The following is a 24,005-nucleotide window of genomic DNA, read 5'->3' on the forward strand; positions in this document are numbered from 1 at the left end:
TACTTTGTGTATCCCATCCTTGATGCTGCTCTCCCATCGCCCACCGCCCACAGCTCATTATTATCCATCAGTGCTCTCGTAGACTTGAAAACAAGACAGAAACCATGACAGGAGCCTTTCCAATAAGCGAGCGGATTGAACCCGGCTCGGTGAACCTGCCGCCCCGCGCATATCCCCCCTCAGTCCGCTCGACATCTGTTGATGCGGGGAAAGCCGCGGCAGATGTCATCGACGCCTTCAACGCCGCGTTGAGATCCAGAAACTACAGGGACCTCGCACAACTGTTCCTCTCCGACGGCTACTGGAGGGACCACTTGGCCCTCTCGTGGGACCTGCGCACCCTGAAAGGCAGAGACAACATCCAAGGCTTTCTCGACGGGGCGTGCCGCCTGAAGGAAGTCGTTATCGACACCTCGACGGCCTACCGGGCACCTCACTTCGCCCCGGTCGACGCCCATGGACAAGTGCTGTGTCTCCAGTTCTTCGTCAAGGCCGACACCGAAGTCGGGCCTGCGGAGGGTGTGGTGCGGCTGACCCAGTCCGGGGATAAATGGGAGATATTCACCTTCTACACTGTCCTTCGCGGGCTGGAGGGCCACGAGGAACCGTTGCGTCACCGGAGGGAGAAGGGAGTCGAGCATGTGCGCCAGCGGGAGAGCAAGAACTGGAAGGACAAGCGGGAAGATAGCATCAACTACGTGGATGGCGAGCCTGCGGTTGTGATTGTCGGTAAGCGCGATCCCTGCGTCGCAAGGTTGGATCCGCAACTCACAGTCATTTAGGCGCCGGCCAAGCCGGCCTCACGGTCGCCGCGCGGTTGAAGATGCTCAACATCAACGCGCTCGTGGTCGACAAGAACGGCAGGGTGGGCGACAGCTGGCGCAAGCGGTACTACCAGCTCGTGCTGCACGACCCCGTGTGGTACGATCACCTACCGTACATCAGCTTCCCAGACTTCTGGCCCGTCTTCACGCCCAAGGACAAGATGGCCGACTTCTTCGAGGCCTACGCCAACCTCCTCGAGCTCAACGTCTGGATGTCGACGACGCTCACCGGGTCGTCCTGGGACGAGGAAAAGAGGCAGTGGACGGTGACGCTAGACCGGCAGAAGCCCGACGGGACCAAGGAGACGCGGACGCTGCACCCCCGGCACGTCATCCAGGCCACGGGGCATTCCGGCAAGATGTTCTTCCCCGACATCAAAGGAATGTCGGGGTTCAAGGGCGACCGCCTCTGCCACAGTTCCGAGTTCTCGGGCGCGCGGCCGGGGTCCAAGGGCAAGAGGGCCGTCGTCGTCGGGTCCTGCAACTCGGGGCACGACATCGCGCAGGACTTTTACGAGAACGGTTACGACGTGACCATGGTGCAGCGGAGCTCGACGTCCGTCGTGTCGTCCGAATCCATCACGGAAATCGGCCTCAAGGGCGTCTACGACGAGGACTCGCCGCCCGTCGACGACGCGGACCTCTGGCTTTGGAGCATGCCCGCGGAGCTGTTCAAGGCGCTCCAGGTCGGCATCACGGAGCTGCAGAACGCCAACGACGCCGAGCTGCTCCGTGGCCTACAGGAGGCCGGCTTCCGGCTCGACATGGGGCCCAGCCACGCCGGCTTCTTCGTCAAGTACTTCCAGCGCGGCGGCGGGTACTACATCGACGTCGGCTGCAGCCAGCTCATCATCGAAGGCGCCATCAAGATCAAGGGCGGCGAGGAGATCGCCGAGGTCCTCCCCGGCGGCCTGCGGTTCGCCGACGGCTCGGAGCTCGAGGCCGACGAGATCGTCTTCGCGACGGGGTACCAGAACATGCGGACGGAGGCGCGCAACATCCTTGGCGACGCGGTCGCCGACCGGATCGGCGACGTCTGGGGCTGGGACGAGGAGGGCGAGTTCAGGACCATGTGGCGCAACTCGGGCCACCCGGGCTTCTGGTTCATGGGAGGAAACCTCGCGCTGTGTCGGTATTTTTCCAAGATCCTGGCGTTGCAGATCAAGGCGAAGGAGGAGGGGATCGATCAAGGGGGGCAGCCAAGCGGCGGTGGCCGGGACCGGCGGGTGGCCTAACTAAGCTTTGATAGTTTCGGCGTCAGGTATCTGACATTGGTATGGATATTCTGTTTCTCTCATTCCGATCCCATCATGCGACGCCCGCTCCGCAGCGAGTACGCGTCTGCATGGTCGTGTTTTGCGGGCTTGCGGCCAAGAGTTGGAGATAGACAGAGTCGACGAAAGTGATGGGAACCAGGGAGAGAGTAGCGTCGACGCCCCTGTTGCGCAACCACGATGATGCCTAGTTCAAACCCGATCAAGTCTTTTTGCTGGCGTCGTTCTACAACTGTTTCTACTTCCTACCCACAAAAAAAAAGAAACTCGCAGCAGTACCATGCTTCTGGGCCAGTTTCACGCTTGTGCTCTGGGGACCGGAACAACAGACAGACAGACAGACAGACAGGCTTTGCTGATCGACACGCGCTGCTCCCGAGTAACATGCTGTGTATCCGTTTGTTAGTGGGGCTTGAGGCCGATTCAACCTCCTATTGTTTCTCTTCCCGATGCAGATCTTCATTCAAACCTTATCGGTATCAACTTGGTGAGTAGCTCAGACGTGTACGCCGTCGCTCGACAGACTTCATAACACCCTCACGACATAGGCAGCGGTGCTAGTTGGCCGCGGCGGGGTTGAATTGGGCTTAAGCGTGTGGGTGAAACCCCGTCTCGTGGCATTCAGCTGCGCCCCCAGCCCCTCCGCCCCTCCCCCTCTTACTATGCGTAAACTAATGCGGACCAATGGTTGCTGAACGATGGCACGGCAGGCCCTGGTTTCTGCTGGGTTACACAGTCATTCTGGTAAGCCAAGAGAAGAAGCGATCTTCGAGATGATGGGGACTCACCAGACACCATCGTTTTGCACCGGACAGTCGCTAACCAAGAACAGATGGCCAGGGCTGCGACAACAGCGAGCGTTGCTGTTTCTGTCTGAGACCTCGTCGAACCCAAATTTCAGGTTCGTCTGTTAGTCGAGCCACGTCTCACGGTGTGGCCACCTCGCAAATCGCTCTCCTTGGCCGCTCTTTTTTCCTTCCCCCATCTTGAGGCAAAGTCCGAGAAAGCTTTCAGCGCTCGGCCGGATGCCTGGACGCGCCTTGCAGACAAAGCAAAACCAACCCGGCGGCGCAGGATATCTTGGAATGCGCTGACATGACATGCTCTCGAGTCATGAGAACTCTCATATGGGGGGAACCAGTCTTCCGACCCTTGAACTTTCTCTCGCTACCCGACATCCCCGCCGAATGGGAATATGAGCCTCTTCTCTCCCCTGCCCCCTTGTCCGCCCCACAACGCTCAAGTTGGTTACGGGTTGCGCCCAGTTCGAGTGTTGTGTGTTGTGTGCCTGGGTGCCCAAGTCGGCGGGAAAACAGATCGACAAATTGCCGTGTTTAAAGGATGGTTCTTACTAATGAACTCTATCACGTTTTACCTTCCTTTGCCCTTTCTACAGAATGATTTCGCGAGTCCAAGCGGCTGTCACGTCACCTCGTCGTCACTTGTCACAACCGCCGATCTGTCCGTTATAGCGTGTGATATTGTCCTGCAGGTAAGTCGATGCCTTATTGTTGGTCCATCGTGTAATTTGCCGACACAATGCGGCAGCCAGGGGAATAGGAAGAAACACCCTCTTCTATTTCTGTATATAGCTGGCGGCCGCTGACACTAACCTGTTGCTAAGCCCTGAAAGTTCAAGCGGGTGGCGGGCCAAGGCCGCAATCGGACGACGGCGCAACGCTCAGGGTGTGAACGGCCGCTGCTCATGAGCAGTGATTAGTGGCCAGGGGGCATTTCCGGCGTGCATAAATGCTTCCGAGCGGTATCCGGGCCCGGATGCTGGCGGCAACTAGAAAGTCAGATTTGTGTAATGTATCTTTCTGAATCCCCCGCATCCCTCTACCAAAAGAGGGAAAGCGTTATTTAAAACAGCCTTTTTTGCTGTTAATCTTAGCATTGAAAAAGGGTAGCTAACGTGATTAGTGAGTAGCCTAGATGTGCAAAGGAGGGCAACACTTACCTTATTAGTAGGAGTAGTGATAGTGATGGTGATAGTGATAGTGATGGTGAACCCCTCACCTCTAACTTTCACGATGCTTGGGGTTAGGGTTAGGGTTAACTATTACAGTAAGCGGTGAGCTACCTACGGTCTAACCCACTTTAGCGGTACTTCCAGGGGTAGCACAAGTAACGAAAAGTCCCTTCTGGCCACTAATCACTACTCATGAGCAGCGGCCGTTCACACCCTCAATGTGCCATGAAGCGTGCCAGGGCAGCCAAGGGCTGGGATGAAGGCTTCCAGAAGACTAGAGAACAGACGTTAGACCAGCGTCCCGAAGGACGGTTAACCGTTGACATTTGCAGATTGACGACGCCTTGTGATCGCCGACAGGTATGTGGTCGCAACTTGTGGCTTGTTCTTCTTGACCCTTTTCTCCTCTCCCGTGAAGCCAGCCCAGCCCAGCCAGCCAGCCAGCCAGCCAGCCAGTCACGGATGATGGTCGGAGACGCCCACAAGGCGGCAAGCGTCTCGGGCCGGGATCTGCGTTTGTTTTGAAATCCCAGAATACCAAAACCCTAGCGGGGAGGGAATGGCCGGCTTCAATTCTCCGGCCGACGCCGTGTAGAAGTGAGTCCCGGAGATCTGGTCTTCCGTTACGACTCGTAACAGGACTCGTGGCGATGCACGAACTCGATTCACGCTAGGTGATAGCCTTTTTCTTTTGCCCTCACTCAGCTCAGGGGGGGGAAGAGGGGGACACCACCATGTTGTCCTTAGCCGTAGTCGCAGTCGTACGTTCTGCGGAAGACTTTCCCGGAGAGCACATCCGCCTGCTTCCCTCCCTCCCTCCCTTCCTCCCTCCCTCCCTCCATCCCTGCCACCTCCATCTGTAACCCCGGTGAGACTACAGCTCCCATTGGTTCCTACCGCTTACACGAAATACACCATGTGGCCCCTCTTCTAGGCATCTCGCCCGGGAAGGCTAAAACTTCCTGGTGGACACGCAGAACGCCATGGGTGTGACCTAGTTTCGGCATGCACATGGTGCGGTAAACTTGCGGCGTCCCCGCTCCAGATACTGATCTCTCGGGGCTGTCTTCGTGTTGGCTGGTCCATCCCTTCGAGAGCGACCCCACGGAAAAACCTCGAGCCACGGGCCAAACGTTTACCTAGTACTATCAGCGCCTCTATTACGACGTTCAAGCAACACCCTTGCCCTCCGCAGAGATGACCCGACATTCCACATCGGGTCTTAGCGTATGTAGGACCAGAATTGCCCTTCTGTAGCCGCATAAGTTTCGATGCGGGCAAGGGGCCTAGGTGAGAGCAGGCCACACGGACGGAAGGGGGGTGGGATAAATATGATGAAGCCGCGCTCATTAGGTTCTGTCACCTTAACCCTATATTCTGTGCGATTGTCCTCAAATCCGAATCCCACCTTCACCATCTCATGCTTCGACGCCCAGCAGAATCATGACGGCAATCGTCTTCCACCAAGCACTCGGTGCGGTGCGGCATGTGCAGAGGGATGCCGCCGCCGAGGCCTCAGTCATCGACCATTCCCGAGATGGCGAGAGCCGTATCCCAGAAATCCTCGCCATACTCATCATCGGCACCGTCTTGTCGACATTAGCCGTGGCACTGAGAGCGTTTACGAGGATCAAGATGCTTCACACCTTTGGCCTCGATGATGTCCTCATGGTGGGGGCACAAGTGAGTGGCGGTCCTCTCCCTTTTCCAGATTTTCCAGAATGTCTGCTCACCATGCCGTTCAACTAGGTTCTCGTAATTGGGACCGCAGTGGCCATCGGACTCGGTGAGTCTGCTTCGCACTGCGAAATCAGCGACGCGTTTTACTGACGGCACGAAGAATCCTCGTGGGGGCTTGGCAAGCATTCCTGGGTCCAGCCAAAGGAGGACTACATTCCCTACATGAAGGTATATTGACGGTGCAAACTCCAGACCGGCCCTGTACACACACAGACACACACGTTGCTGACATCTTCTCTCCCCCAAAAAAGTCATTCTATGTCTCAATTATCCTGTACAACATCGCGACGACCGTCGTCAAGATCTCCATCCTCTTACAATACCGCCGGATATTCGCCAACAACCTGATGCAGACGATGACGACGTGGGGTCTGGCTTTCATGACCGCCTGGACAGTCATGCTCTGCTTCCTGCTTCCGATGATGTGCCTGCCCGTGGCGGCCTTCTGGGATACGACCCTCAACGGACGCTGCATCGACCTCCTCGCCAGCTGGTACGTGATGGCGGCAGTCAACCTCTTGGCCGACTTTGTCATCTTTAGCTTGCCGATCCCCGTCATCAACTCGCTTCAGATTCCTCGACGCCAAAAACGGATGCTCATCTTTGTCTTTGGTCTCGGATTCCTGTAAGTGGCCATCCCCCCCCCGTGCTGGCTCTGGTGGTGCCCAAAGACTTTGGAAACTCGGAGGCTGACGTGAACCTCAACAGCACCTGCATCATCTCCGCCTTTCGCATCAAAACCCTTCGCGTCGCAGCTCAGACCCAAGATCCGTTCTGGGACAACGTCGACGCCGCCACCTGGTCGTTCCTCGAGGTCACCATCGGCATCCTGGCAGCATGCCTGCCGACCCTCCGGCCCATATTCGTCGCCCTCCTGCCCCGTCTCTTCAACGGGTCGTCGTTACATAGCAGGTCCAAAGGTCAAACCACGAGCGAGCCCAGCAGGCTGCAGGGGAGGCACGAGCTGGGGCGCCATCTGCCGTTGAGCAGCACGGAAAGACTGAACTACCAAGCCCAAAACGATATCGAAATGTCTGGACCCGAGCCGGATAGGGCACCCGAGTACACCGTCAGCGTCAGCTCGGGGTCACCAATGGTCTCGGAAAAGATGTCCCGGGCAAAAAGTCCCGGTGGCGTGAGGGATGAAAAGGCAAACGTCATGGGGCAAATCAGGACCACCACCGTCGTCACACAGCAGGTCACTTTCGACAATGCAAAACGCAGCCCGACGCAATTGTAGAGAAGGACGGGTTTCAATCCTTGTACAATCACTCGGTGGCCTTTCACTGCTGATATAGTTTCATTTATAATGACATTATTCCATTCGTGTTGCAAAGAGGCGCCCCCCAGCCCGTGCGCGGCATAGCGCGAGTCACGCTTTGCCCCCCTTGGGATTCGATTCATGACATGAGGATGTTGCATCATACCTTTTTGACCTTGAACGCTACCCGATTGGTGACCTGAGGATGATGGTGTATAACAAGCTTCTAGGCTCCCGAGGATCCCGAGGATTGGTGTGGGCTTCTCACTGCAAGGTATCACCTTGGAAAATCAAGCATGACCAACAGCCATGACTAGGTAGCACTGAAGCCCCCCCCCCCCCCCCGGCTTGTAGAAGGCTATAGAGTGGGAATATTCTCGGTAACTATTCCTTTTTCGTTTATTGCAAGTATTCGTCCAACACACTCCTGGGCTCTACATATTTGCCCAGAGGCTTATAGTTGAGATCGTATCCGAACGCTCTCGGCCCGCCGATGTCCAAGCCGGCCTGTGTCTCTGTCCAGCGCGGCGAGCAAGCGATGCCAACTACCGTGACCCTATATCCGTACTTGAACTCGGGCACCCCGAGAGCCCGGCCCGACTCGTTGTCCAGGATCGAGATCAGGTCAGGCACTGCCGCCAAGATCTTGGTCTGACCGCTCTCGTCGGTGTGCTCGGCAAGGATGTTCTCATTCTTGAAGGGGATCTTCAGCATCCCGCCCACCGCCACCGCGGTGGCCCTGCCCTTGATGCCGGCCGACTCGTCTTCGTCGCCGCTTTCGAAGGCGGCAATGTGTACCTCGCCATACGAGTGGCCCTTGAACAGCCGCCTCTCCACCTTCATGATTTTGCCTCGGAACAGCACCTTGGCTGCGTCGGCCCCGCCCGCCTCCTCGATGATGGACTCGGCCACGGTGCTCATGGTGTTGGTGGCCTGACAGACTGCAATGCATCGCCCAATGCGCCACGCGAGCGAAACCGTGTTGAGGACACCAAACCTTTTGACTCTGTCACTGGTCGTCGGCTTGGCCGCCATGCCCACCCGCGACCCCATCTCAGAGCACGACGCACGCAGAGCGCGATCGACGATCTCGTCGTTCGGCGCCCTCGTCATGACAATGGTCTTACCGTCGCCCGAGTCGATGGCGCAGGGAACCAACTCCAACGGGGCATGTACTGCCAGTGTGGTCTGCCAGTATGTCGGGTAGGCCCTCCCCATCCAGTCGCCGTCGATGATGGGACTGTCAAAGAACCGTGACGACCCGACGAGGAAGGGCTCCAAGCCGTTGGCGCCGCCGATCTCAAGACCCATCACTGCGTCGAAGGAGTCATGGCCGAAGTACTCCATCAGAGCCTTGAAGGCGTCCACCGTCTCGATAGATTGCAAGCGCTCTATAGACACTGCTGGGGAGCCCATGTGGCCTGCAAAAATATCAGCATAAAGAGGTTCTGGATTGGGTCTTCAGCCAAGTCCAAGACGTACCGCCCCAGTAAATCACATCCGACTCCTTGAGTGAGGATGCGTCAACCACACGCATAGTGTGGCCTGCTCGGAGCATGTTCCGCAGCTGGATCTTGGAGGCTGCCGGGCTTCCGCCCCCGGCGCACCCAAGAACATAGCAGCCGTCGGCCAGGTACTCCAAGTCTGTCTCGGTTATGTGCCACTCTGCAACCGCGTGTGCGTTTCGGACGACCGTGGGCTTGTACGTCGCCGGGTCGACCTTCTTCTCCTCGTGGGTGGCACGAGTAAGATCTTTGGTCGCCTCGACCAGCTCCTCGTCCTCTCCGTCCTCGCTTCCTCCAACGACCTCGTCGAGCTTGGCGCGGAGGTCAATGTCGCCGACCGCCTTGACAAGGGTCCTGATCTGGTTGGCAACGTACTGCAGCGGCATGGTCTCGATCTCGGCAATCTTGATGCTTTCGGGGACGGCGCCGGCGGCGACGGCGCGCTCGACTGCCATCTTCTTGGCGTTCTCGATGGCCTGGCTCTCCGTCTGGTGGGTGGTACCTTGGACGATGTCGACCGCACCGCACACGCGTGCGATGGCTGCGCCGACCGCATTCGCCACGTCGTGAAAGGGTGGCCGGATGAGCTCAGAGGCCCCCCTGAGATTGTCAGGGGAAAGGATGGCGCCACCTCCGACGAGTAAGACGGGGACGGGGTCAGGCGACGTCTTGATCACATCAACGGCGCCCTCCAAGAGTATCTGAATCCGCGACACCGCCTCTTGGACGAAGTGCGGATCCAGGCTCTTGGCTTTCTCCGTGGCACCGACGACTGCCATGCTAGCTGCGACTGCGACGTCCGTTGTCGTACAAACATCGCCCCCAAAAACGAGACCGCGAGTGACCAGCTCAAGGCCAACAGACTCGGGCCCAACCTTGACCTTGCCGTCGACAGCCCTCACGATGGAGCCCCCGCCAAGTCCGATGGAATGGAGATGAGGCATGGAGTAGTTGACCCGGACCCCGGCAACGGTGACATAGGCCGAGGCCTGGCGTGGAATGCCCGAGGGGAGCAAGACGCCAACATCGGACGTTGTGCCGCCAATGTCCACCACAATGGCGGAGCTGTCGGCGCCGGAGTCCAGGCCGGCGAGGTAGGCGGCGCCTCTCATCGAGTTGGTCGGGCCGCTCGAGAACGTCCGGATAGGAATCCTGGCCGCTGAAGCCGCGTCGAGAATGGTGCCGTCGTTCTGCGTGAGGAAAAGGGGACAGGCGAGGTTGAGCCTCTTCATGGCGAGCCTGAATCTGCTCACGGTTCTCCGCGCGTAGCGCAGGATGGCGCCGTTCAAGATGGCCGCGTTCTCTCGCTCGATGAATCCGATGCTCGCGCTGGCCTCCTTGCTGCAGACGACGTCGACGCCGGGCACCTCGCGGAGGATGATGTCGCGGACCTTCTCCTCCTGCCCAAAGGCCTCGTCGATGGGCGAGTACACGCCGGACACGACGACGGCGCCGACGCCGCTCTCCCGGATCTTGACGCACTCGGCCACGACCTGGGCCTCGACGACCGGCGCCTCCTGCGAGCCGTCGATGTGCAGGCCGCCGTCGACGATGCCGACGTAGGACTGGATCACGGCCGCCAGGTCCGGGGGGAACTCGGCGAACGCTGGGACCTCGCGGAGGAACGACTTGCTCAGGCGGAGGACGCCGACGCGCTGCAGCCGGCGCACGTCACGCTCGATCACGGCGTTGATGAAGTGCGTCGTGCCGATGGTGACGCTGGCGATGCGCTCCGGGGACTCGGTCAATCCGGCCGCCGCGAGGACGGTGCTGACGGCCGTCTCGATACCAACGCTCGCGTCCGGGGTGGTCGGGGTTTTGAAGTGCGCCAGCACTCCGCGGTTGGCGGTGTGTTGAAGGCTCAAGTCGATGATAACTGCATCAGTGTTCGTTCCTTTCGACCACGGAGTCAGTTGGCTTGCTTGGGCATGGATGATGGCTGCGCTCACCTCCAACATCGACCCCAATGCGCACGGTTCTACATGGTGGTGGTGGCATGTCTTCCATGTTGACTGGGAATGCGATACTGCACCACACTTGGCCAAACCTTTAGGAATAATTCGTGTTTTTGGCCAGTATATGGCAGGCAGTCCGAGTGCCAGGATAACATATAAGCAATTTAAGCAAGCTCCTTGGCCGTCAGACAGCCACCTGGTGATAAATGACCCCGAATCAACATTACGCAAGTTGTTTATAAAATCTCTATGTAGCTGGAGATCATCCCCCCGACTAGGCGGCTGAAGCGGTTAAAGGAATAGGAATAACCAGCTCCACGTCTGTGGTATCACGTTTCCCAGAGCCCGTTTCGGTGGTCGGCAATGGAAACTTTGGGGGGATAGCAAGATAAGCAGGTTTAAGCAAGCAGGTACAAGCGTGGAGCTTCTCCGATCACCATACGGTCAAATGACATTGTTCTTTGATGTCCAAGGGCGAGCTTGCGGGGTGACCCTGGGTACTCCAGCTTGGAGACGTTGCAATCTTGTCCAGAGACGCTCTTATCATCTCCTTGCTCCACAACCCGGTTGAACTCTGATAGGCATCTCGCACCGGCGACCTGGTTATCAAGTGGTTGGGGTTTGACCCCAATGATAAGAGCTATTAGTGCACTGAGAAACACCACGCGGCGCTGGCTATCAGTGGAGGCCCGATGCAACATACCCGAAGCCATACCGAGATGTAAGAGCGCCACACGAGCTGCGTCTCGCCGCATGCCGTTTTCTCTTTCCCAAGCCGGATCCATTAAATCAAGGCCTTGTCCTCGATCCCGACATCGAGACGTTGTGGTCGCACTTCCTATGCATCAACCGACATGAATCTTAGCGGTATCGTCAGGTGGCTGCGGCTGCCCGACAGCGAGGTGGCCGAGTCCAATGTCTGGATCAACGACGACATTCGGCCCATGCCGCCGAGCCGTCGACGATGGACGTCATGGACCTTCATCTCCTTCTGGTTGACTAACCAAGTGGCCAGTAAGTGTCTCCTATGTTGTGTGGTGTCGAGAATCCGTCAACTAAGGCGCCGACAGTCTCTAACTGGCAGTTGGGAGCGTCTCTCGTCGCCGCAGGGCTCTCGGTCTGGCAGAGCGTGATTGCCATCATTGTCGGGAAAGTCATCATCGCCCTCGTTGCCATAGCCAACGGCATGGTTGGCGCTGAATGGCACATCGGATTTCCCGTGGTATCTCGCTACATTTGGGGCGTTTACGGACAGTATCTTATATTGATCCAAAGAATCATTCTTAGTCTTGTCTGGTTCTCCGTCCAATCTTGGACTGGCGGCCTGACAGTTGTCAACTGGTAGGTGAACTCGGGCTTTGCCAGGCCTTGGTAATTAATGACCACTTGACTCTAACGTGCCGTCTAGCCTGTCTGCTATCTTCCCTTCGTTCGAATCACTGGGCAACGTGTTCCCCGAGTCTTCGCATCTGACATCAAAGGGCTTCATTGGCTGGATTCTTTACAACATCCTTCTTATCCCGATTCTCTACATCAGACCCGAGCGCATCCAAAAGCTCCTTCTCGCCTTCAACGTCATCTCATCAGTCACCCTGGTGAGCATCATGATCTGGGCTTTGGCAACTGCAGGCGACGCGGGTTCTCTTGTCAGGCAAGGGTCCAAGTCCATGTCCTCGAGCGAGCTCGGGTGGCAGATTGTGCACGGAATCACCACCGTCATTGGCAGCATCGCCGTCGGCTTGACCAACCAGCCCGACTACTGTCGGTTCGCTCGCAAGCCGGGAGATCAAGTTTTCGGACAATGGTTCAGCATCATCTTCTTCGGCGCCATCTTCCCCACCTTTGGATGTCTTGCTGCGTCGGCAACTGGCGTCATTTACGGCGAACCGATCTGGAACCCGCCCTTGATCGTGCAAGCATGGCTTGACAATGACTACAACTCCAAGAGCCGCGCTGGTGCCCTTTTCGCCGGCCTTGGTCTTCTTTGCATCCAGCTCAGTATCAACTCGGTTGACAACGCCTTCTCTGCCGGCATGGACCTTGCGGGCCTGTTCAGCCAGTACATCAACATCCGACGCGGCGCTTACATTGGCCTCGTGCTGAGCATTGCTCTTTGTCCATGGGAGCTTCTATCGTCCGCATCCGTCTTCATCAGTGTTCTCTCCGCCTACAGCGTCTTCCTGGGGCCCGTGATCGGCATCCAGATTTGCGACTACTTCATCATCCGTCGCCGGAGAATTAAGCTATCAGACCTGTATCACCCCCACTCCGACGGTTCTTTCTACTACTGGAAGGGAATCAACCCGCGCACTTTCGTAGCCTGGGTATGTGGCTTTGCGACGCAGCTACCAGGGTTCGCGGCCAGCGTCACTCCTGATAGCGTCAAGGTCGGCACAGCATGGATCAACCTATACTACTTGGCATTCCCTCTTGGCTTCGCCATCTCGTTCCTCCTGCATCTGGGCATTAACACCATGTGGCCACCCCCGGAAGCTGGCGTCATCGATGATGTAGATTACTATGGAACCTTCACGGAGAGCGAAGCCAGGAAGATGGGAGTGACGCTGCTTGAGACGGAAGTTCTTGAGGGCTCCCAGAAGGTGGTTGATGTAGAGACGCCCAGTAAAGGTCCCCAGGCTTGGCTTAAGTCAGTATTGAAATAACTGTTGAGCATGGCGATGTGCTGGGTCGAATGACTACCACGAATTCTATAGTTCATGTAAATTGTCATATTCAAGACCTTGATCGGTGGGATGATTGCTGATTATTAAAATTTTACAAACAAGCTGTGTTTGACTCCGAGAGCCAACGTGTGAGATGATATCAAATACCATGATGCCAAGGCTCTTGATGCTGCTCCAAAGTGGAACTCACAGTGATTGATACTCATTCCGTATTTGCTAGAAACTGACTAATGGTCGAAATCTTGGGTATCTACAGCCCAATGTCTTCTTCCAGTCTGACGACTCGTCGCATCATAGGTATGTCGCTTCCCTTGTAAAAACAAACACTATTCTAGATATACACCAGACATCAAAGACTCGTTCTCTGATCATGTGAATACGTTCTTCATATCTTGCCCAGGACTCGCTTGACAAACGACTTCTTACTTGGTCTCGGAGGAGGCTGGTTGATGGACCGAACCTGTCGGAGCAGTCCAAGAAGAGTGGCCACAGCCAACGCCTCGGCTTCGCCATTGAGATTCCCCGAGAGCAACAATACCCCCTCGCTGTATTCGCTTGGCAGGCCACAAGCGATTCCAACATGGTGATAGACGGCATGTATGACTGGCTCGCCGTTCTCGGCAACCTCGGCCGTGTCCACGAGTGTGTATCGTAATGTTCCGAGCTCTTTTGGGAGAACTTGCCATTCGAGGTTGGAGGGCACTGTGACTGCTCCATCTGGCAACGTATGCGAGATAGTGAACCATGGGTGTCGCACTGGGATTGCACCCATGTACATCTTACTGTCTGGTACAGGAAACGAGGTCGCGACGAAAAGCTCTATGGCTTGCGCCGTGTTGAGCGAGGTGAGATGAAAGCCACGGTCGCCCTCGCGAGGTAAATGCCTGCAATGCCTTAGACCTTGTAACCAACTCAAATGCATCTTCCCCGCCTTGCACAAAACGTACATCTTGACTATCTCTCCGTTGCGGCCTAGGACTCTCCTCTCGACAGTCACGTCCGTCTTGGAGGAGCGACTCTCAAAATTGACTAGATAGCGGACGTCTGCGCCGGTGCCGTCTCCGTTTTGTCTCTTTATCATAGCCAATCTCAGCCTGTACTTGTTGCTTCCGATGAACTCTGTTTTTACGGCCTTGGCATAGGTCTCTGTTATATCGTATAGTGGGAGATGAGAGGTAACATCTTGATGCTCTGGAACGTGAATGATGCGAGAGAGATGGGCCGGGGTGGGCTTCAGATGACGCCCTAGGCTTTGATCAAGGGCTACATCAAGAGCCCCATCTGGATGACTGAGGTAGTTTCCAAACCCTGGAAGTGCAGCCATATTGGGCAATGCTGTGATGAGCATCAATGCCGAGGTCATTCTCAAGTCTACTTGGGGATTGATACCGTCATGGACAAACAGGGAAATGTATGAAGACTGTAGCTGCCTGTCTTGAAAAGGGCGATACTGATACCGGATGAGCTGACAGGGGCACGTGTCTGTTTGTAACAGGATGGCGTGAAATTAATGATGCATCGATCGGGATATCTCACAACGTAGCTTGGTTTCGTCAATAATACAGAACAGTGTGCGATATGCGATTAAATATTCGCGCGTGGAATGATGGTGACACCTTGGCAGATGCATAGTACGAGAGGAAGCTATCTTCAAAAGTTCACGATATGGACAAAAAAGGAAGAAAATTCTTCATAATCAGTGCGCTACAGGTGGATTTCTAATACGCATCACAAGTTTAGGGGGCCATATGGTTGCCGTCGCATGTGACGTCGATACGGAAGATGCTGTCTCAATAGGTAGATAAGAGCTCGCGGTTTGTAACCGACTTAAACCCAAATGGACGGTAGCGTTGCATAAGGGTCAAATGACGGGATGATCGCCAGCCGTCATACTTAGAAACCGGACTGTTGCACGATTGGAGAAAGAATATGATTTGCCCGTGGAAAATGATTTCCGTCGCGGACAGAGGGCGTCGACAGGCTATGATCACTCCCAAATATTGACACCGCACCATGCTTTGCGTGCCATGATAGTCCCGGTGTTAAGCTTATGTGAGATAGGGCCATGTGAGCATCGCCCCGCAAGATTACCAATGTGACGGTCGAAGGGAGGAAATTAAAGGTACAACACTGGACTTTAGAGAAAATGGTATAGAAGATACACTACGGTGGTCTGTATGTTGCCTACCGTGAAGAACTGGGTGAGTAATACCACTATAATATACATGTATTAGAGATGAATATCGTAGATAATAACATTCCGGTGGCACACCAAGACCATCAAAGATGTATGAATCCTTGGCGCTACAAGAATCCGCAACGTCTATAGACACACATTTTACGCATTCTATCATTTTCTCTGACTGGTTCATTGGTTGAGAGACATGCAGGAACGAAAGAAATGTAGATGTCACAATAGTCAGATGAAGTCATAGTATAATGTTGAAAATCAAGGTAATTTCGAACGTAACTAATTAACTAAGAGTTAAGCAAGGTCTTTAATGATCTATCAGTCTGGTGGACGTCGAGTTCCATAAAGTATTATCTATCATCTGTCAGATAAGGCATTATCAATAACATGGTTGTGTCAACATTATCTTGCTACTAGTCAAGATGGCATAGGATTTCGTTTCTATTAGAAGCGATTAGGGGTTTACCCCTGACAAATCCCACAAGCAAAGTCATCTATCCCAGAGGTCTCTTCTCCCTCTCTACAATACCTAAACGAGATAGCCCTGTCAACCAAACAACAAAAGGCATACCACCAGGTTATCTAAAAGTCAGTATCTCTTAACAATTAAGAACAGGAGTATTGTCCTGTTCCCTCTCTCCCACTCAACTCACAAACCAATACTACCTACCTTTTCAAGTTTATAACACTAACAATCAAGGACTTCCAACACTAACATAGCCTTTCTCTTGTGACAATCCCTCCCAGCTACTCTATCTCTTCGTCCTACCTAACTAATTCTTCCTCATATCGTTTACCAGCTTCTGTTCGTTACAAACTCCATCCACTAATGCCATATATACTTAGCCTTCTGCCCTACAAGAATGCACTAACGGTGGTCGACAATGGAAATTCCTTCTGCTGATAACAGTTTCATAAGGCGCATCTTAAATCTAGATCCTCGGGGGAGGCCGACCGTGGAGGAGGTTCTCGAGGATGATTGGTTCATAGAGAAATCAGACAATACTCGGGAACCTATACCTCCCTTCCCTACTAAGCATGAATGCGAAGGCTTCAGCATGTAAAGAACCTGGTTCCGCTGATCGTGTGGGTTAGAAAGACGAGGGATCGAAGAACCACGGATATTTTTAGATATAGGGGTCTCCAAAGCTCATCACCTGATATAACAGAATGTGACTAGAATAGACATGCGATCGTTTTATTGTCGGAGACTGAGATCCAGCGTTGCAGTCAGCCGACATGAATCTGCCGTGGCGTTGTCGGGACGACCTTCCGACATGATAAGCCATCCGATCCCGACATGTCGGCACGTGAGCACCGCACCGACGCTTGCTGTTTCCGGGCGCGGCCTCCCTGTCCAAGACCCAACTCTGGTCATCTGGCCATTGTTATCTCGTAGATCTGAACTCAATGCACCCGATGGCGGCAGGGCATTGCGAGATTTCGGTCCCATCGGTGACCCAATGGCGTCCGGATTCCCCTTTGGTGGCGGCCCTGTCTTACCCACTTCTGAAGTAATCATTAACAGCCAGATGAGCCGCAGGAACCCTTGTGACGTGGTTATAGCCGCAAATCTATACGTCAGGGCCGTATACCCCAGAGTGTACAAAGAGGCTATCGGAACGCCGATGGTGGGGTCGGCAAGTCGGAGAGATACTTCCACGATAATTTGGAGCGGCCGCGACTCAGAGTTTATGCCGTCCATAGCCGTCTAGGATAGATAAATACTTATGCTCAGGCACCCTCCCACCCGTCCGCTGAGTTTAACCACATCACGCGTATAACTCATTCACGATGTCCGCCAGACTCGTCGTGTCCAGCCAGGCGCCAGTGCCTTTCTGCAGGTCCTTACGCCTGCAAGGAGCGACGAGATATTCCAGCACCGCCGCCACCACGCCGGCGGCCAAGACTCAGACTCTACTTTCAACCACCAAGAAGTCGCCTCTATCCAGATTATCTACAGTCAGTCTGGTGCGGTCACTTGCCCTCACACAGTTCATGTCTTCACCACTGCTCATGAAGCCCGCGCTCCCTCTTCTACACTTCATCTCCAAGTCCAAGATGGCACTATTCAACCCCGACCGAAATCCCGTTCTTAAGCGTTTACTGCGATGGACCATCTACGACCACTTCTGTGCCGGCGAGAACCTGCGAGAAGTCACAAAGACCGTTTCTGATGTCAAGCGAATGGGGTATCAAGGCGTCATCCTCAACTACGCGAAGGAAATCGTCCTGGACGCTCAGGAAGCCAGCGCCGAAGGACACGCTGGTGATTACGCAGCACCCTTCTACGAGATGGTCGACTTGTGGAAGAAGGGAAACATTGAGACACTTCACATGCTGGCTCCTGGCGACTTTCTCGCCGTCAAGTAGGTTTCTTCTTCGACAATGGTTCTCCCACAATTGCCCAAACTAACACATCTCCTCAGGATTACCGGTGCTGGTCCCATTGCCGTGGATGCGATGAGAGCCCGCGCCCCTATTCCGGACGTGATTCGTAAGGCCTTGGATGAAATGTGCGACGAGGCCAAGAAGCAAGGCTCCCGTCTCTGGATCGACGCCGAACAGCAAGCCCTGCAACCTCAACTGGACGAGTGGACCATCGATCTGATGAGACACCACAACCGCAACAGCAAGCCTCTGGTTTATAACACCATCCAATCATACCTGAAGGCCTCCAAGGCCAACGCCGAACGTCACATCGCACTGGCTGCCCAGGAGGGCTGGAGCCTGGGTGTCAAACTGGTCCGCGGGGCCTACATCGAGAACGAAGTCCGCTCCCTGATCCACGACACCAAGGAAGACACCGACCGCAACTTTGACGACATCACGGACATGTTCATCAGCCAGAGACTCCCCGAGCAGGCCAAGGGCTGCGAGTTCCCCTCGAGCGCGCTCTTCCTCGCGACACACAACGCCGCCAGCTCCGCCACGGCCATCACAAACCACCGTCGGAGGCTCCTCGAGGGCCAGGCCACAACCGATCTCGAGTGCGGGCAGCTTCTCGGCATGGCGGACGAGTTGAGCTGCGAGCTGCTCGACAACTATGACTCGTGTCTGACGGACTCTGGGCTGAAGAGGGACGCGATCCCAAAGCCGTTCAAGTACCTGCCCTGGGGAACCGTTTCGGAGTGCATGGGATACCTGCACCGTCGGGCGGTGGAAAACAAGGGAGCCATCGAGCAGAGCTCGCACATGCTCGGATCTCTGAAGAGCGAGCTTCGTCGTCGGGTTTTCGGATGAGAACGCCGGGGTCTTTATTTTATGTCTTTGTTTCAAGCGATGCATGATGAATTATACCTAGATATCCCATAATGGCAGGCAAAAAAACTGAGAAATACCCAAGAGGCCACGGTTCCTGCTGCAGGATATGACTGTGAAATGAACAGAGCCCAGGATGCAAGGACCCAGCGACGTGAGCCGGGTTTTCATCGCCCAACGATCCATCCTTTTCGTCCAACTCTAGCTATGGTGCAACTGAGAATGACTGTTCCAGCGGCTCTTCTCTCATTCTTGCCTTGATCACGGAGTTCTCTGACACGCCATCCCCATAAACGCTCGACTGTTTTGCGCCAGGTATGGCGGCCCCTTGACGGAAGGCCGACTATGAACCTGGGCAGGTCACGGCCAATGACTTAAAAATAGCTGAAGGGTGCCAAGTTTCTCGTCGCAGCCTTTGATAACGCACTGGACACTAATGGCCCAATTACGATGCCGAAGACCAGCAGTTGATAGTTTTCGATCAATGAGCGGTCTAGTGCGTATGGATCGACATCCCCCTGGGTTGGATCGTCGTCACGTTCGGTTCGGACGCCTTGGCTATATTATGTCGGACTTGAGTTTGGGATTGGGTCACGTTTATTGATACACTAGAATGATCTTATGTGAGTGTTTGAACCATATCTTGTTAAAATTATTTATTCCTTACTCTGCAATGAACCATGGCAAAGTGCTCGAACCCATTCCCAGCCTAAGTTCCGGGGCTGGTAGCTCGTCTGGTGTGGCAGACGAACATGATCATCACCGCCTCCGATAAGAAGCCCAGATGTGATTGGTGTGGAAAGCATCGGGATGTCTGCCCGATCTCCACCCTGCAGGCGTCATCAGCTGCTTGGGAATGTCGGATGCGCCGCCCGACACGGGCATTGCGCAACGACTCGGTCATCCCACATCCGTATAGCAAGAGACTTTCCAGTATCTTCTCCAACGCAACCTGGCTTCTTTCGTTGGAAAAGTCTTACGCAACAAGAATCCAGGTTGTGCGGCTGTGGCATGTCAATCCGTTGGCGTTGATCCACGCATGGAATCAGCCCATGATGAATCCAGCTGATAAAACGAGTACATGCCATTCATTCATTCTCTCTATCTCTAGAGGATTCTTCAAGTCTTCTTTCAGTACCCAGCCCCTTTCGATCCTCTGCACTTCTGTTTATCATCGGATTTGCCGAAACAGTATACAGAGCAAATCGGGATGCACAGCGGTCATCTCTCGTAGTCTATGCTACACCCGGCTTGGCCGTCCACAACTCCAGAGCCGGAACTTGTCTATGACAAACTGCTCCCCGGAACCAAGTGGTCTCGTGCTCGGCCAACCCCCTGATGTTCAGAGATGGCTCTGTAGGCCTACGATTCGCACCGCTGTCGATCTTCCCCGCGAATGACGCGTATCTCGTGTCAAACGCGATACCCACCAATACTAACCCTGGAGTTAAGTTACTTTAGGGGAAGTCTCAACTTTGTGGGGTAAAACGCAGGCTTGCAACCCCCCCGAGTGATAACGACTGGAGTTGCAATATTGGCTTGTCGGCTACCTTCGGCGAGTAATTCTACCCCAGACAGACACCATGTCCGATAAGCCTGCCACCAAGAACGCTAGTGCCTCTGGAGCCTCTGTGCCGAGGTCGGTTCCCCCTAGCTTTGCCCATTCCATAAAGATGATAGGGCCCGCACGCATAGAAGTTATCGGAACGCTGCTCCGACATATCGATACTCAGACTCAACGCGATAACCTGTAACACCTCACCGAGGGAACGATATGAAGTTTTCGACCCGGCCGCGCGAGACCAGTTCGCCATGCCGCAACTAAGCCAAGGGCAATACAAAGTGACCAAAAAGTGCCAAAAAGCGTGCGTGCGTGCGTGCGGGCGGGGGTGTTCCGCCCCTCGTCCATTCCGACAGAACATGAACAAGAAAATGAGGTCCAGTTAACTGACATTATTTTATCTTTCCGGGCAAAAGATGCGAAAGATGTCGGGTGATGAAAGTCAAGTGCTCCGGCTCTCAGCCTTGCGCCCGTTGCGATAGGAAAAAGCACCGGTGCATCTTCGCCGCCGAGGACAAGCGGGTGTCGGTGTCGGAAAGGTGAGTTGTCGGAACCCCCCTCCCGACAACGATTGCTTCTCAGCGCGCGCGGCGGTGATGGTGAAGAAGCTGAATCCGTCCCGCAGTTACCTACGTGAACTTCAGAACCGGAATACCGAGCCGGGTTCTGACCGGTCAACGAGGGCTTTGAGTCGGGGGGTCGATGTTGAGGTTGAGGATGTGCAGAGCCGTGCATACGCGACGCCGCTTCACACTTCCACAGGCCGCAGTGAAGAAACGACGAACCAGCTGGAAACGCCAGGCAATGGTAACAATCACCAAATATCCAAACCGCACATCAACAGAACCCCCCCGACTCACAGGTTGTTAGTAGACAGTCCAGCCCTAGGTGGTCCTGCCCCGTCAGACCCTGATAGTGAGGTGGACGACGGTCCTTCAACCCACAGAGATGAGGGCGAGATCGGACCGGGATTTTGGCAGAATCCCCTTGTCGACAACGACTACACATTCGCAAAAGTGGGCGACCGGTATTGTGAGTAGAGACCGTCTCCCGTGGTCGGACAAGGACGTGCTGTGCTGATTCGGAGCTCGGTAGGGTACATGGGCCCGACCTCTTCGTGGTCTTTTTCCCGCAGAGTCCTGGCCCTGCTCGGGAAACGCATGCCGGACGCCGCCCCGGACCCGTGGCATCTGCCGCACGAGGGCGCCTTCAGGATGCAGTGGACGCCCCTGGGCGCCGCCGAGACCCCCGACGTGTCCAATCTCCCGCCGCTCGACTACGCCATGTATCTGCTGAACACGGCAAAGTTCTACCTCGGCGCCGTCTTCTATCTCATCGACGAGCCGTCCTTCGTGAGGCACATGCGCGAGCTGTACGAGGACCCGGTCGGGAAGGCCAGCTCCTCGAGGCTGTGGTACGCCCAGTACCTGCTCATCCTGGCGTTCGGCAAGGCCTTTGTCGTCAGCAGCGGTCCGCAGGCGACGGCCCCTCCCGGGGTCCAGTACGCGACGCGGGCCATGGCACTGCTCCCCGACTTATCCGGTCTCAGCCCGGATTCCATCCATGCCATCCAAGCCCTTGCGCTGGCGGCATTGTACTTCCAGTGCTTGGACATGAGGTTGGCAGCGTATCAACATGTAGGAAGACCCTTCACTCACCCCCCACCCCCTTCTTATGATAGTCCAGACCCTCGAGCGGACGGGCTGACACAGTCGCAGATCGGACAGGCACTGCGCATCGGCATCGTCGAAGGCATCTACAGACACATGCCCGAAGACGTAGTAGGCGCCGACTACTCGAGGCGCTGCAACATTGTGTTCTGGGTAGTGTACACCCTTGACAGAGAATTTTCCGCCCTCATGGGGGCGCCGACATCGATCCGGGACGAGGACATCACTGTCAAGCTGCCCTCGAATGGGGACAGCTCCCTGGATGCGCTGAACATGACCCTGCATGTCCGGCTCTCGCGCTTGATGGCACGCATTCTCACGAGTAGGTTCTCCCTAGTGACGATCCCTCTCCGCCTCTTTATTATGGCTTCACTAACCCCGCGCCTCAGCCGTGTATGGTGTTGGCAAGGAGTTTGATGGCTCGCTTGTCCCAAACACCCAGTCTATCCTCCGGGACCTTGCGCGTCTATCCCGAGACCTTACGGCATTGCTCGACACTCACTTCCAAGGGTCTGTCAGCAGGGCATCGAGGATGGCATTACGGCTCATCCTCTCTTACCATCACGTAAGTCCACAGCCGCTCAAGGAGCAATCGCAATTGACTAGCTAACATTGGTAGTGCGTGGTGCTGACAACGCGTCCACTGGTCATGTGCGCTCTCCACATGCACATCGAACACTCGGACATGCGGCAGTCCCATACCGTCACCCTGACGCCCCCCGTCGCCTCCCTGCTGCAGTCGTGCGTCGACTCGGCGCAGACGGTGCTCAGGACCCTCCGCGTCCTCGGCGACGAAGACCTCCTCGAGGCCTTCCTGCCTTTCCAGCTCGAAGACGCCTTCTCCTCGGCCTTTCTCCTCCACCTCATCCGGGTCATCAGCCCGTCTCTCATACAAGACGACACCTGGTGCGAGAACGTCACGAACGTGCTGGACAAGATGATTTCAAAGGGGAGTCTGGTCGCGCCGCTGCGGAAGCTGGAACTCAGCCAGCTCGAGCACATCATGTCGGCCCTGACGCCGCCCGCGGAGGAGCCGCCGACGCCGCCGCCGAGCAGCGCGAACCCGCACCATCATCACCACGGACACGAGCATGGGTCGTTTCTGGACCAGATGGAGGAGGCGGGGTGGGACATATTCGATACGGGGTGCATGGGCGGTCTTTCGCCGCAGGCGTTGTTGGATCTGGCGGAGCGGCTGGACGTGGAGGATCTGATTCAGTCTGTCGATTCCGAGGAGGTTCACAGAAGATGAAATGAGGTCTGGCTAAGCGAGGACGGCCGTCGTGTACGATAAACGCCGCTGCGTTCATGCATTTCACGAGTTCATTCTAGGTACTCAACTGAGGCCCCTCGTGGACAAAGCTACAAAGACTCTCGCACGGCAGACTTGAACTATATCACGCATCGACATTAGCGTCTCACTGCGAAGCAAACTCGTTGCAACCCGAGCATGGGTCATTGGCTTACCGGAATGACCTGGGCCTTCTCGAGATCCCACACATCGCTCTTGGCATAAATGTCGTCCCTGATGAGCTCCCAAGCCTCTTCGGCATCCTTGGCAGTGTAGATGATGACGCTGCCCTTGAAGCTAGGTGTCTTTCCTTCGGTTGGGTGCTCTTCAAACATGGCGCCTGCATTCATACACCGTCCCCATCAGACTGACAGCTTCATGTGAGAGGGGGAGGATTGAGAGGACGTACCGCCGAGAGCTATCTTTCCATTGCCCGCATTAGTCTGAGCACCGGCCAGATGCGTGCTTCATCGTGTCAGCCTCATCATCACAGTGCTTCATTGTTCTCAACGGCAGGTAGGGAGTCTACTCACGCCCTGACCTCCAACCGCCGCGCGAGCGCGTCCGGCTTATCCGGGAGGATGCACAGGAACTCCTTTGCGCTGGTGGCCATCGTGCGGTATCTGAGACTGAACGGCGAGGTCTGGCTGGCGGTGCGGGGTAGGTTTCTAGCGGCGGGGATGAATCTGTTCCTCAAGACTCGTGTGGGGATGGACATTGTGGACATGGATGGGACAAAGGGACCGCGCAGGCCCTCGAATGCTTCCTGGGGCGTATTGATTACACCGTCATGTGACCGGATCGTACACGAGCGGA

The 24,005-nt window shown here is 55.6% G+C and overlaps 8 protein-coding genes across 8 annotated transcripts; 5 read left to right on the plus strand and 3 right to left on the minus strand.

The window, feature by feature from the left end:
* Window positions 1-104: 104 nt before the first annotated feature.
* On the plus strand, window positions 105-2,059 carry GLRG_01890 (uncharacterized protein; the record flags this gene model as incomplete). The annotated part of the gene is made up of 2 exons (XM_008093224.1): window positions 105-729; window positions 783-2,059. The coding sequence occupies 2 exons, from the start codon at window positions 105-107 to the stop codon at window positions 2,057-2,059; spliced, it is 1,902 nt and encodes a 633-aa protein (XP_008091415.1).
* Window positions 2,060-5,513: 3,454 nt separating this feature from the next.
* On the plus strand, window positions 5,514-7,050 carry GLRG_01891 (uncharacterized protein; the record flags this gene model as incomplete). Its single annotated transcript, XM_008093225.1, has 5 exons — window positions 5,514-5,753; window positions 5,820-5,856; window positions 5,911-5,978; window positions 6,062-6,435; window positions 6,519-7,050. 5 exons carry the CDS (start codon window positions 5,514-5,516, stop codon window positions 7,048-7,050), a joined length of 1,251 nt encoding a protein of 416 aa, XP_008091416.1.
* Window positions 7,051-7,470: 420 nt separating this feature from the next.
* Window positions 7,471-10,583, minus strand: GLRG_01892 (hydantoinase/oxoprolinase; the record flags this gene model as incomplete). The annotated part of the gene is made up of 3 exons (XM_008093226.1): window positions 7,471-8,492; window positions 8,554-10,470; window positions 10,526-10,583. The coding sequence occupies 3 exons, from the start codon at window positions 10,581-10,583 to the stop codon at window positions 7,471-7,473; spliced, it is 2,997 nt and encodes a 998-aa protein (XP_008091417.1).
* An 802-nt stretch (window positions 10,584-11,385) lies between these two features.
* On the plus strand, window positions 11,386-13,194 carry GLRG_01893 (NCS1 nucleoside transporter; the record flags this gene model as incomplete). Its single annotated transcript, XM_008093227.1, has 3 exons — window positions 11,386-11,545; window positions 11,602-11,872; window positions 11,940-13,194. The coding sequence occupies 3 exons, from the start codon at window positions 11,386-11,388 to the stop codon at window positions 13,192-13,194; spliced, it is 1,686 nt and encodes a 561-aa protein (XP_008091418.1).
* A 406-nt stretch (window positions 13,195-13,600) lies between these two features.
* Window positions 13,601-14,539, minus strand: GLRG_01894 (uncharacterized protein; the record flags this gene model as incomplete). Its single annotated transcript, XM_008093228.1, has 1 exon — window positions 13,601-14,539. One exon carries the CDS (start codon window positions 14,537-14,539, stop codon window positions 13,601-13,603), a length of 939 nt encoding a protein of 312 aa, XP_008091419.1.
* A 2,661-nt stretch (window positions 14,540-17,200) lies between these two features.
* Window positions 17,201-18,649, plus strand: GLRG_01895 (proline dehydrogenase; the record flags this gene model as incomplete). The annotated part of the gene is made up of 2 exons (XM_008093229.1): window positions 17,201-17,775; window positions 17,836-18,649. The coding sequence occupies 2 exons, from the start codon at window positions 17,201-17,203 to the stop codon at window positions 18,647-18,649; spliced, it is 1,389 nt and encodes a 462-aa protein (XP_008091420.1).
* Window positions 18,650-20,663: 2,014 nt separating this feature from the next.
* GLRG_01896 (fungal specific transcription factor domain-containing protein) lies at window positions 20,664-23,150 on the plus strand (the record flags this gene model as incomplete). Its single annotated transcript, XM_008093230.1, has 6 exons — window positions 20,664-20,767; window positions 20,854-21,260; window positions 21,324-21,865; window positions 21,947-22,220; window positions 22,288-22,463; window positions 22,518-23,150. 6 exons carry the CDS (start codon window positions 20,664-20,666, stop codon window positions 23,148-23,150), a joined length of 2,136 nt encoding a protein of 711 aa, XP_008091421.1.
* Window positions 23,151-23,260: 110 nt separating this feature from the next.
* Window positions 23,261-23,907, minus strand: GLRG_01897 (uncharacterized protein; the record flags this gene model as incomplete). Its single annotated transcript, XM_008093231.1, has 4 exons — window positions 23,261-23,290; window positions 23,366-23,529; window positions 23,599-23,654; window positions 23,723-23,907. 4 exons carry the CDS (start codon window positions 23,905-23,907, stop codon window positions 23,261-23,263), a joined length of 435 nt encoding a protein of 144 aa, XP_008091422.1.
* Between the last annotated feature and the right edge of the window lie 98 nt (window positions 23,908-24,005).

The sequence above is a fragment of the Colletotrichum graminicola genome, assembly GCF_000149035.1.
Source record: "Colletotrichum graminicola M1.001 genomic scaffold supercont1.7, whole genome shotgun sequence".
In the NCBI taxonomy this organism is placed as follows: domain Eukaryota; kingdom Fungi; phylum Ascomycota; class Sordariomycetes; order Glomerellales; family Glomerellaceae; genus Colletotrichum; species Colletotrichum graminicola.